Source organism: Mauremys mutica, chromosome 7, assembly GCF_020497125.1.
Source record: "Mauremys mutica isolate MM-2020 ecotype Southern chromosome 7, ASM2049712v1, whole genome shotgun sequence".
NCBI lineage: Eukaryota > Metazoa > Chordata > Testudines > Geoemydidae > Mauremys > Mauremys mutica.
The window spans coordinates 101293143-101306677 of NC_059078.1; the positions used below are offsets into that span (position 1 = coordinate 101293143).

The window sequence follows — 13535 nt, forward strand, 5'->3', positions numbered from 1 at the left end:
TTTTAGGATTGAAAGTAGGTTGGTTATAAAGAGATACAGGACAGCTTGCTAACTGTGTGATGTGAAGTTTGTTTGGGATTAAAAATAGAGCAGATTTGATTGAAGATGAATGAGAAGGACATGTTAAAGTCTTTTGAACTCCAGGGATCCTGATGCTTGTTTTCATTTCCAGGTGAGACTCTAGAATTTTAAGACTCTTCAGTAACTATCTGTTAATCAATGGAGTAATTTCTGAAAGCTTAAATAAAATCATGAAATGTTAGATGCCTTAAAAAAAACACATAGTGCCATATGGTAAAGATCCAGTGTGAGATCTTGGTAGATTAATGGAACAAGTAGCCAGTGTTCCAGTTTTACTCCACAGGATGTCTTGTGGACTTTGATTACCTCTAACAGAAATCATTGTTCAAATATCCTACCAAATTACTATCCCAATTATACTTTAGTCAAGATCAATAACAAAAAGAGCTTTAGTAAGGAGTTCTCTCCTTCCTTGAGAATCAGGACCTGGCATTGGCCACTGTCAGTAGACAGGATACTGGGCTAGATGGACCTTTGGTCTGACCCTGTACGGCCATTCTTATGTTCTTATGTTTGAATGTAGTCTTGAGGCAACATAATGGAGTGTGATTCTGTTTCTAGTAGCTAAGGACAACACTTTAAAGTTAAATAATTGTAATTATTTTTGTCTAGGTTTCATTGTCTGCAGCTGGAACTATTATAAAAGCATTACCGAAAACCTCACCATCTACTGCTTCCCCGAATACACAGTCAGCCACACCTAAGAAAGATAAAGGCAAAAAGGATGCAAAACAAGTAAGGCACTCCTCTTTGTGAAAAATCTATATATTTTTACTTCAATAAATAGTGTTTCTGAGGTCAGTTCTTCAAGCACAAAATTATAGAAATTGGCATTACAATGCCCTCATGTGAGGGTCATTCATATCATTGAATTTTTGTTTCTGTGGGAGAGAACTTTTGAATCCATGTAGTAAATATGCAAAATTAGGCATGTTGATCTGCAGAAGACATAAGTTTACAAATACTTTTTCTTCTCTTTTTTCCCTTTTGTGTACGTTTCTTTGGTTAAAACCTACCACCTGCTGCTTTCCAGATCCCACAGTCAACCACCCTTAAAAAAGACCAAGCCCGAAAGGATACCAAACAAGTATCTTTCTTTTTCCCTCTTTGAAACAGTTATGTTTAAGTAAATATATAATGCCTATAGAAAAATAAACTCTCTAAAGAATTCCTTTAATTTAAGGTACAGTCTTCAGTTATGAAGGAGAAACCTAAACGAAAAGGACCAGTTGAAGCATTACCAGCGAGTGTGGAGGAATGGGCTAGCTATGACTGTCCTGATGAAGTTAGAGATGCTTTTAAACAGGAAACAAGCTGTTATGTTATTAACCGGGATAATATTCTGGTACCTGTAAGTAAACATCTCAAAATCATTGCTCTAATGTAGGAAAATAAAAGCTGAGACCAATCCTAGACATCATTTTTTGTGGGTATATAGTCAATGCTTTTTGCAAACAGTTTTTAAAATGATTTTTTTCTTTCCCTTGTCTCCTTTTATATTATGAAGGTGCTGTTTGCAACCCCATAATTATAATGTTCTGAAACAGGATTAAAAGTGGTAACACATTCCTTTTTATTATGTTGGTGTTCTAACATTATGTGAAACTTTACATAATGTTAGATTTTGTGCCATTTGAATTTTTTTGTTTAGATTTGGGTTTCTTTAAATCAAATGTCATTAAGTAAATGGTCTTTAGTTGAAATTCCTTTATGACAGTTGGACAAGGTGGGTGAGAGAGACAAGCTTTCAAGCTTACATGGAGGTCTTCTTCAGGTGTGGGAAATATACTCAGAGTGTCACAGCTAAATACAGTATGAAACAGATTGCTTGGCATAAGTAGTTAATGCATATTTCAAGGGATTGACCATTCAAGGTGAAGTGGTCCGTTAATATCCCTCTAGTCAAAGGGAGGAAAGAAAAAGGAGGGGGAAAGTCAGCGAGGTAGGGGGGTTGTTAGTGGGTTAGATTGTTGTAATAATCCATAAATCCAGGGTCTCTATTCAGTCAATGATTTTTAGTTTCTAGCAAAGTTATGAATTTAGCCTCGTAGATTTGTCTTTTGAAACTATTGTGCAGGTTTCCTTTGAGAATGAGGACTGATTGGTTAGATGTAGAGTGACCGCTTTGTGAAAAATGTTCATGCCAATTGCATATTCTTTTGTTGATATGTATCTTTAAAACAATCCTGTATCTCCTCAGCTGTTGGTAGAGGTGAATTTTGAGTGGATCTGGTATGCTGGCAATTTTTTTTTAAATATTGTAAAAAACTTTCAGCAGTTATTCATCATAACTGAAAATGTATGTACAACAAATAGTCAATGCATAAGATTTTCTCCATCAGATATAAATCTCCATCAGCTTCATTTTTCTGGCAGATTTTATCCAGCGTCAGAGAAGATGTATATGCAAAACATAATGAACCAGATTGGGACCCATTATTCCCACTGATGAAACCAGTGGGACTGCCCATGTGAATAAGTACTCATCAATAGGAGTAAGAGGTTCAGAAGCTAATCCATGGAAATTATGCACATCTATAAATGCTTTATAGTAATTATGAAAATTCTAATTATAACAGTCATTTTGGCCTGAGGATCTTTTAATTCTTCTTCAAGTAGCATCCCTGTGGGTGCTCCACTTCAGGTGATCTGCACCCTCTGCCTTTGTTTGGAGATTTTTGGTAGCGGAGCCTATTTGGCCTGTGCATGTGCTCTATACATTCTTGTGCCTCACACTGAGGCTATATGGGGCCACTCGCGCAAAACACCTAAGTTCCTTCTCAACTGCCTTTGGCCTGAGGCGGAGTCTACAACTGTGCCTGTTCTCTACTAGCATTCAGAATTTAGTTTGTTAGTTAGTATATAGTGTTTGCAGTTGTTGGAAAGCCGTTCCTTCCTTCCTTTTTGAATTTTTATTTTTTTAATTTGTTGTTCGTGCATATTGTTAGATAGTGTTAAATGTATTTTGCCTTCAGTAGGGGACAGTTTGTTGTTAATTTTCTCAGGAATGTTGTGATGCTGTCCGAGTCAGCAACAGAGAATCCCACAGTGTCTTTCCTGTTTGGATGATATTCATATACCTAAGAAGTGCAAGATCTGCACTTCCTTCAAGAGTAGATCCCAAAAAAATAGGGAGCTCAAGTTTAAATTCTTGATGATGGAGGTTTGGTAGACCTCCCTTTACATAGGCATCCCACTATCACTAGTGCCCCCATCCACATCAACATCTTGATCCCTGGACAAAGCTAGAGACATAGGTGGTACCATGACACTGAGTACATTTACTGTACCAAAGACTTCAGCAAAGGTAGTTTCAATACCTGCCTTTAAGTAGAAGGGAATGAGTAAAACTCCAAGAAAATCTCAGTCACTGACACACAAGAAGAGTATGGAGACCTTAGGTCCCAAGGGGAATTCCACGCAGACTCTGAACCATGTCAATATCACAAAGGCAAAGAGGAGTCAGTTGTCTAAGACAGACATGGTACCAAGCTCGGGTACCCCTACAGCAGAGCAGCAGAGACAAGGTGGTGAAGAGTTCTAAGCTGAGCCATAAACAAGATTCAGTACCAGTAATAGGAAAGTCAGGGCTAGCAAAGACCACTCAGGTGCTTACAGTACTAAAGGAATTGACACTGACTTACTCCCATGCCAAGGGGTTGGTACCAGCTTCTTTGGTACCATAAGAACAGCCACACTGGGTCAGGCCAACAGTCTGTCTAGCTCAGTATCCTGTGTTCCGACAGTGGCCAATGCCAGGTGCCCCAGAGGGAATGAACAAAACAAATAATCATCAAGTGATCCATCCCCCAGAGCCGCCCCACACAGTTTCTCGCTCAACCCACTTGGACACCATCTTTACCACACAAATTTAGGTACCCTATGGACTGATAGTATCTTCGGAACCAAAGTCGCCTCTGTTAATGAGTCCTGGGGGTTTGTCAGCATCGAGACTCTTTTGGTCATTGACACCCCTACCTCCTAGGCCACCACATTCATCCTCGTTTTTCTTGTAAATGGAACAGCTATTTCCACTGTTGGTGTATGTGGAGGAGGAATCTTCAGACTCTCAAGTAACCATCTAGGTTCCCTTATCTATTCCAGGTCACGCTGCTGTCCCCCTCAGATATGTAAAACAACAGAAATTCAGGATGGAGACCAGTGTTTCCTCTATTTTTTCCCAGAGATGTGCAGAATGATTTTTATTATGTGCACCAATGTGGAGGTGATGTGTAACAAAAGATTTCTTTGATTTTTTGATCAACAATGAGCATTGCCCATACAAGGTGCTTTTTTTCAGTCTATCTTCTCCCCAGAAGTATCCTAAAAGATTCTGGTGGTATCTATATATCATTTGGATATAGTAGTTTTGCCTTATCTGAATGATTGACTGATTGGGACACATCATGTCAGGAAGTGTTGGCAGCAATGAAGATGATGTATACTTTTTTGGCAGTCTGGGCCTCCAAATAAATTCCAGAAAGTCCATTTTCACTCCAACACAGCATCTAGACTTCATATGAGCTTTCCTGGATGCACTGACAGACAGATCAGCAGACTTCTTGCTCTAACAAATCTCATCTCAAGTAACAGTAAGAGATTGTCTTCAGCTGCTTGGACACGTCAGCTTATGTCTTTGTAGTGTAACATGCCAGACTACATCTCATAAGTCTACAGGGATGACTGCAAATGGTTTACAAACCAAGAAAGCACAGTCTAGACAGGTTACTATCTATTCCCCAGTGGGTTATACAAACACTCAACTGGTGGAAGGACCCAGCTGAAACATGTGCAGGTGTTCCATTTTTCCAGAATCCATCTATGACAGTCATAACATCAGACACTTCATTTTTGGGTTGGAAGATACATCTGGTTCAGAGCAAATGGTGATTACAAGAGCAACTTCTTCACTTAAATTTGGAATTGAGAGCAGTCAAATATACTTGCTTACACTTCCTACTACTAATTAGGTCCCAGTCTATAAAGATAATGACAGACAATGTGGCATGCATGTATTACATCACTGTCAGAGAGGAGCACGTTCCCCATCTCTTGTGCTGAAGCAATAAAATTGTGGAATTGGCATATAGTCAACTAGATAGTCAGCTTCATATCTCCCAGGTATTCAGAACACCATGGCAGATGACCTCAGCAGACATTTCTCTTGAAATTATGAATGGAAATTAAACTCCCAAGTCCTCCACATGACATTCCTAGTCCGGGGACTCCTGGAGGTGAATCAGTTTGCCATGGTAGATAAAGCAAAATGCATCAGCTATTGTTTCAGTGGGGGTCTCAATCCCAAGTCCCTAGGAGATGTTTTTGTCATCTCAAGGAAGAAGGGACTTCTCCATGCATCTCTACCGACACTGCTACTGTTAAAGGTCCTCAGCCAGGATCAGGTCAGGGTCATAGTGATTGCACCAACGTGGCCAAGACAAGTTTGGTATTCCTACCTAATCAGACTATACTCTTGCCCTCAGCCGAGACTTACGATCACTTCTCTCCTCCTGACTCAGGATACCAGTTGAACCCTTCACCGCAGCCTGCAGGTTCTGAGTCTCCAAGCATGGTTCCTCAGTGAATATAGGAATAGAAGAGGTATCCTGTTCATCAGAGGTACAACACATTTTATTAAACAGTAGAAAAGAATCTACAAGAAGTACTTATCTCCAGAAATGGAAGCAGTCATCAGATTTCACCTGTTCTTTCCCCCCTTCTCAGAGTATTGGATTACCTGTTAGAATTGGAAACATCGTGTCTTTTCTGTGAACTCTATTGGGGAACCCTTAGAAGCAATAACAACCTTTCATTTACACACTGATTTTTTTTTCTCCCTCTTCATCACTAAGCCACGGTAAGATTCTTAAGAGGTTTGTCAAATCTCTTCCCAGAAATCAGAGGCCCTGCTCTAGCTTGGACCAGAACATAGTCCTTAATTGCCTATGAGCCACCAGCTATATATTCTTTGTTAGATCTGTCAATGAAGATGGCTTTTTTGGTAGCTATAACTTCTGCACAAAGGGCTGGAGAATTGGGGGCTTTAATGGGAAACACTCCCCCCCCCACCCTGAGTATTCACCAGAGAGAAAGTGTCACTGCAGGCCCATTCCAGATCTTTACCAAAGGCATCCTTGGAATTAATCAAACTATTCATCTCCCAGTTTTTTTCCCCAAAACCACATCAGACTTGTCAAGAAACTGTGTTCCATACCCTAGATGGTTGGAGAACCTTAGCTTTTTACTTAGATAGGACCACAACTTTTAGAGTTGACTATTTGTCCCCATTGTGAACAGAAGTAAGGGTTTGGTTATTTCAAAACAGGGGTTATCAAAGTGGATCTCTGGGTGTATTAAGATCTGTTATGACAAAAGCTCAGCTTCAGCCCCCTTCAAGAGTGATAGCACATTCCACTAGAGCACTTTCTACTTCTGTAGTCTGACATAAGGATGTATCCATTACAGACAACTGTAAAGCAGAAACATGGTCCTCTCGCATACCTTGTCTAGTCATTGTGCCATGGTGCCTGCTGCAAGATCTAATGCAGCTGTAGGCAGTGCAGTTTTCTCTTCTGTACTGGACTCTGCTCTAAACCTTGCACTTCCTTAGAGAGGGTATTACTTGGGAACCACCTGAAGTTCTGTAATGAACCAGAGCTACTGGAATTCTTCAAGATGTGTGTCCCTTTGGGTGCTACCCTCCCTCCTTCCCCTCTGCATCACAGTCTCTTTTGTGAGACTTTGCAATGGAGGAGGAACGGAGGGCAGCTCGCCCACATAGCCGCAGTGCGGGTCATGAAAATGTTTGGGCTGCTTGCGTGGGTCAAATGGGCACTGTTACCCAAAATCTCCAGTCAAAGGCATGAGTTCACCTGAAGTTGAGCACTCACAATGACACACATCTTGAAGAACTCCAGTTACTGCACAACGTGAATAACATGTTCATCAAAATGCTAGTGGTAACAGGAAGTCCACTCCCTGGGTCTCATAGCTGTGGTTCACTGCAGGTCAGAACTTCAAAAGTCATCTTCCATACCAGGAGGAAGCATATGTTTGCTTTCTTGTGCAACTCATTACCAAATAACTCTCATTCCTCAGTTCCTCTTTGCCTGCAGTTGGGTTCAGAGTTGCGTTCAGTTATTGCTCTCTACATATCTTTTTGACATCAGCTATTTGTGGGGAGAGATAGGAGAATTAGTGATTGTCTGCCAGTTCCTTAGCTAAGTGCTGACTATTTTCTTTAATACTCTTTTTGTCTTTTAGAGCACTAGCCAGTGCTCTGCACAGGGAGCTGTAAGTGAGGTATTTCAGTAGCTCAAAACAGAATTGTAAAATTCTGATCTGTTGAGCATCAAAAACTGAAGATCCAATTAAGCATGTCTTAATACATCCATGTATATGTCTGGAGGATAAGATTTATGTCAGGATTTTTTGTTTAGCTTGTACAGTTGAAGAAAGAAGAACTAATAGTTTAAATTAAAAATATCAACAAGTGGTACAGAATTTATTATTTTTTTATTTTTAGACTTACACTTTATATTTTATGGACCTTTTGGCCAAGGAGCTGCAGAAAATTTCTTGCAACCACTTTACTCTTCCCATCTTTCAGCTGGCTGAGGTTATTGCTCATGATGTTGTGGAAAGTAAAAGTCTGTCTGATCTCTACCATCTTCGGTTTGTATAAATTACTTGCTTTGGCTAAATGAGAGATATTTATGAAAAGCCATACCAGCCCTCTCCGTTTTGTACACTGATCCTCAATTACACTATGTAAACCATCCCTTTTATGATTTACATTGTTTTACCTTGTTCATCATTTTAAAATTGATTTGTCCTCTTTATTAATATGCATAATGTTTAACAATATTCATTATGGTTTGTTTTTTCTTTTCTGGCATGAAATCCAATAAGGATACCAATATTATTAAGTGCTAAGCCCCAAAGTAAGTGTTTACAGGATTTGGCAAATCTCCTCCAAATGAAATTGGAGGAATTAGGAAAACAACCTCACTTTTTTAAAAAAGAGACGTACTGGTTAAATAGTTTAACATAGTTTGAGGCCAAGCGTCCCTGCTTGCACCCACACAATGTATTGAGCAGTTGTGTCTTTCTCTTTCACTGCTGTACTCAGATTTGCATTCACAGTTGAAGCAACAATTCTCAGCTCCCCACTTATTTTGTGCTTCTGTTAAGAGCATAAAATATGTTAAGGATCTAACATGTTAGATGTTAAAAACTTTCTCAAAAATGTATTGAATTTTCCCAGATTTAAACTTCACAGAATTCTGTTGTTATTGGCTATATTAGTCAAAGTTACCAAAAAAGAAAAAAAAATGGAAAGCATAAAAATACACTTTTTCAGAAAGTTTGTTTCCACCAGGCAGTATTTTCATTTTTGTGATCATTATGCACACTAATCTTTTTATTTTCACAGAATCTCCCTGGTATGTTCAGATATAAAATTGAGTCAGGCATTCTCATATCATGAGAAAGCAGTTGGAGAAGCATACATTAACGAAGTGGAACAGGCAAAGTATGTGTTCTTATTGCAATGCACTTTGTGTAGCTTTTTTGTTTTCATAGAATCATAGGACTGGAAGGGACCTCAAGATGTCATCTAGTCATCTGGTAACATGGAAACTATGCAGCGCATTATAAAGTTAGAATGATAATTTTATTTTTAAAACCCCATCTCCAAGCACTACATTGTGTATGAAGCATTTCACACAAATTTACAGAATTACTGTCATAAATCTGTGTAGTATAATAACACTTCAGATTAAATATATTTTTAAACAATATTTTTAATTTCCTTCTCTCCCCCCTCCCACTACAATTTAGGTATAGACAAGCCATTGCATTAAAAAATGGAAAAAATGTGCAACCTGAGGAGGAGGAAAGAAATGGGTTACCTGAATGTAACAAATCACATAATAATGGATGTAAGAACTCACTTACTGCAAAGGAAAAGGTTATTTAATTCAATTCCACACATACTATATTGAACAAAGTTTCTATTTTTACTGTGTTTTTCTAGACAGATTATGATACATTATTGATTTCAATCAGTTACAGTTTTAAACTGTAGAAACCATATTTCTTGAACCTTAGATGTTCTTTAAAATATATGCTACTTAAGTTCCTCTGACCTAGGTTACCAGCATGTGAGTTGAAGTTGTTCATTATCAAGAACTGATGCAGAGCAAGAGCGGGAGCTGTATGTAAAGCCACTCACTGCTGCTCTTTCCAGTATCTGACAGGAATATTGTTTCGCTAATGCTAGCCTACCTCAACAACAAAGATTGAGGAACAGGAAAAGGAGCTCCAGTCTCTAATATCACTCTTCTCTTTTTTCTTTTCCCTCCACTGACATCACTGGATACTCCCCGTGCAAGCAGCTCTGAAGAGATACATTCCAGCTCTAATTCTCCTCTCCCCTACTTTAGTCTTACAAGATAATCCCATGTTTTCTTGTTGCTTTCCTCTACTCCGCTCTTCGTTTGCATTTCATTCCTCTTTTTCCCCGTATTACTTCATTATCTTCCTCTACCCTCTTCCTCTCCTCCCAGGAGTTCTTCCATCTTATTAATGACTTCCTCCTCCACCCGCTCTTTTAACTCTCACATAGTCTTCTCCTGTCTCTCTCTTAATCCTGGAAAAAATAAGTCAACTCCTCCCATCTTAGTTTTGTTTCTGGACAGTACAGGATCTAAATTATTTTCACTACACAAAAGTCAGTTACAGTCTTGCATTGAGTTTATACATTTGTTATGCAAATTCTTTTTGTGTTCTTTGAAGTCCAAATGCTCCAGTAAACACATTTTCTCCTATAGTTTAACTTCTAATTTCTAGGTTATAAAATAGTCAGAGATGAATATGAGGTATAATGTTAATTAAGATTTTCAATATTAATTTGTATTCAATCTAGTTTTCTGAAAGTCTATAGTAATTTAAAGTTTTATTTTTTTTCAGATTTTGGAGTTAGATGCAGTAACTGGAAAAGGGCTGAGTGGACTTTCTTTCCCTTACTTGTGGATTGACAAAGCTGAAGTACTAATTCAGCTGGGCTTATATCAACCAGCAAGGCTACTCCTTTCAGAGGCACACAGTGCAACACAGGTAGATCAGAAATAATTCAAGCCTGAAAAACCAAATTAATAAAACAGGCAATAATGTTTAGCATGATTAAAATGTCACTTATGTTAATGGTAGTCAAAATGCGGAAACACTCTCCAAAGGCTGGAAAATTACCTCTCAGAGTTTGCCTTGTAAAACTGAGAGTATATATCCTATACTTAAAGCTACAAAATCCTTAAAAGAACACTGAAGTTACTTTAAAAAATACTACATCCATTAGAAACCTAGGTCTTGTACTTGAACTTAAAAGAAACCCAAACATTTGAAAGTCTGGAGATTCAGAGTTATGGCACCCAAACAAGGTTAACTCTTACCTTCTTGAGGCTGTCCTCACAGCTGAGGGGGCATAGGATGGAGCATGCAATGCACCCTGTGAAGTAGTGGCAGCAGCTGTGCATGCTCCTCTAGTACTACTGGAAGCAATGTATCAATTCAGGATCTGTTTGTTTAGCTATTCCACGGGAGTTCAATATTTGCTCTTGAGATTTGTGACCTGCCCCTACTCGTCTCAGCGTGTGATAACTCTGAAACCTAGTTATGGCAATGTGAAGTCAATATTGCTAATTGTTTCATTACTGGCCTTTAAAAAAAAAAGAAACATCCAGTTATGCAGGAATAATATGTTTGCAAGGGCAGGGGGGTGACTTATAATTTTGGGCAGAGTTTAAGTATAGTGCCCTCACCAGTCTGATCCCTGCCAATTCAATATGTAAAGAATCTGCATGAAAGATATCTTTAAGTCCTGTCTTGTTACATCCTGTTGCTCTCCAGTGTGCCTTTCTCTTCATGAAGATCATTTTAATCTGTAATAGTTGTTTCTGCCCTTCATCATCATTTCAAATGTCTTTATTTTCAGACAAATACAAATATCAACTAATACTTATAATTATATTTTAAACAAATATTTTTTCTTTTACATACAGCATGAATTTAGTATTGAGCAGTGAACAAAGTCCAGTGAAATGAAAAAATATCTTGTTATACCATAAAAGATACTGGGCCAGCTTCACAACTGGTATAAATCAGCGGGGCTTTATTGAAGTCAGTGAAGCAACGCTGATTGAGACCAGCTGAGGATATGGCTCATTGAAACTCTTCTCTGTGATCACATTTCTTCTACCTCAGATACTGACAACAGAATGTTTAATATCTAATAAAAGGGAAATAGAGGATTTGTTTTACCAATGGTGTAAAAGAATCCACTTGGGGAGATAAAGGAAAATAGACAATAGTTTGGAAATAAAAAATATGCTTAAAATGAGCTGGCAAATTTTTGTAGTCTGAAAAAGCACTAGGAAGTAGCATGAATGCTAAAGAGCAAATTCTTCGGCCAGATACATGCACAAAACTATCACTGATTTTGTGCTTCAGTGCCTATCCCAGTATTTGTCTCTAAATGTTAATAGGACAAGGTAGGATCTCTGCTTTTAAATATATCTGAAATATCTTTTTTTTCCCTAGGAAATGAATGACATACATGCTGTGTCGAGATGCTTGTACCTCCTTGCTGTACTGGCTAACCTGGAAAAGAACCATGGGCAAGCTAAGGCACTTCTTGAGAAGGCACAACTGTTAGGAGGAAATGAACAGTTTTGGTACAATAGTACTCTGAGCCTCATACAGGCAGTTCTAGAGGAAGATAAGGAAGGAAAAGAGAGAGTGGTAAGAAAATAAACTGGATATTGTTCCCTTTCCTGGTACAGTATGTAGCTCTAAATTATATTGAAAAATTGTATTATATAGCCTTCTGACTTATGTAATAAATATAATAATATATAGTGCATATATAGTTGCTGTTCTCTGAGGGTATGTCTACACTGCAGTTTAACACCCATGGCTGGCCTGTGTCAGCTGACTCAGGCTCACAGGGGTTGGGCTATGGGGTTGTTTAATTTCAATGTACATGTTCAAGCTCAGCTCCAGCCTGAGCCTGAACATCTACGCCGCATTTAACCAGCCTCGTAGCCCAAGCCCGGCAAGCCCAGCTCAGCTGACACAGGCCAGCCATGTGTGTTCAGTTGTGGTGTAGACACACACTAATACACACTCTTCACACTTCCAATACATTTCTTTTTACTGATTTCTTGGCTGAAGCAGACAGGTGATATTTAGTGGTTTTAGCAGAAGATAAGCTTACTGCTTGTGCACTGGAAATATTGTATCTTTCCAACTAAATAACAGCAGTTATAATCTAGCGTGCATAACTTATTCCCCTGATTTTCATACTTATATGGTTTCTACTGCATAGGATTTCTAAGAGAGAAAAAAGAAAGGTTAGGTAGAAGGAAGGTGTTTTACTTACATGTCAAAAGTACTAACAATACCAGTGAGTTACAGTTAGACAAAGTATTTTGTATATGTCCATTTTCAAAGTATAACAAGTTGCAATTGCAATTTCAGGAGTCTATTTTCTTTTCTGTATGACGCATGTGACTAATTACATTAACTTAAATAGAAGTTCACCTAGTGCATGAAATGGAAGTCGTATCCCTAAATCTCAGGAGGTACTTTGTTTTGTGATTTTTTTTTTTTTAAATCCAGGAAGGCATGTATTACAATGCATACAGTACTTAATGCTTTAAAAAATCCATTTACTATTTAACCCTCTGCAGATGAGCTACAATTTCATGAAGTTAAATGCTAAGGCAGAAATAATTTGGTTTTTGAGTCAAGAGCTTCTAGTCATTGACATTTAGGGGATAGTGTTTTTAAATAATATTGGTTTTCTGTTCATGAGAAACTGAAAAAATCTTTTTCTCTTACAAAGTCTCCCTGATACTTCTATATGCTCAGTTACGTGCTAACTGATTAAAAATTGAACAGTTCTTCAAATTGTTCCATAATAGTTTTTGTCAGTTTGCAAAATGCTACATTTTGGCACCTCTAATCATTTTAAGTTGTATCTTATTAGCGCTTGTCTACACAAGAAACTGTTCCAGAATAGTTCTTGATTAACTCCATGTGTAGATGCTCTTATTCTGGAATAAGAGTGCTGTATTCTGGGGAAAGAGTGTCCACACACGGAGCTCATTAGGAATAGTTACTCAGCTTTAAATTCACACCCTATCTAATTCTGGATTTACTGCCATGTGTAGACAAGCCTTCACTCTGCAAGTAGTCTTATTTAACCCAGCGTGGCTAGTGGTGGAGTAATGTGCTGCTCGGTGAGATGCTGGGCATCAGAAGCTGTCCCTATATGAATATTTGTAGAATAATTAAATCAGTATAGTTAATTAAATTTTGTCCTGTCTATACTGTTACTTTTTAAAATTCTGAGCAAATTGTACAAGATAAGCTTGATAATCTTGGAGAACATT

General features: G+C 38.2%; 1 protein-coding gene across 1 annotated transcript in view; it reads left to right on the top strand.

Moving 5' to 3' along the window:
- CFAP46 (cilia and flagella associated protein 46) overlaps window positions 1–13535 on the top strand; it is a 155567-nt gene that overhangs the window by 89198 nt on the left and 52834 nt on the right. The window contains exons 32-38 of the mRNA XM_045025832.1: window positions 694–816; window positions 1265–1432; window positions 7607–7755; window positions 8516–8614; window positions 8923–9052; window positions 10054–10200; window positions 11680–11880. Of these exons, the coding sequence (XP_044881767.1) occupies window positions 694–816; window positions 1265–1432; window positions 7607–7755; window positions 8516–8614; window positions 8923–9052; window positions 10054–10200; window positions 11680–11880 (1017 nt within the window). The remainder of the gene's footprint in view (window positions 1–693; window positions 817–1264; window positions 1433–7606; window positions 7756–8515; window positions 8615–8922; window positions 9053–10053; window positions 10201–11679; window positions 11881–13535) is intronic.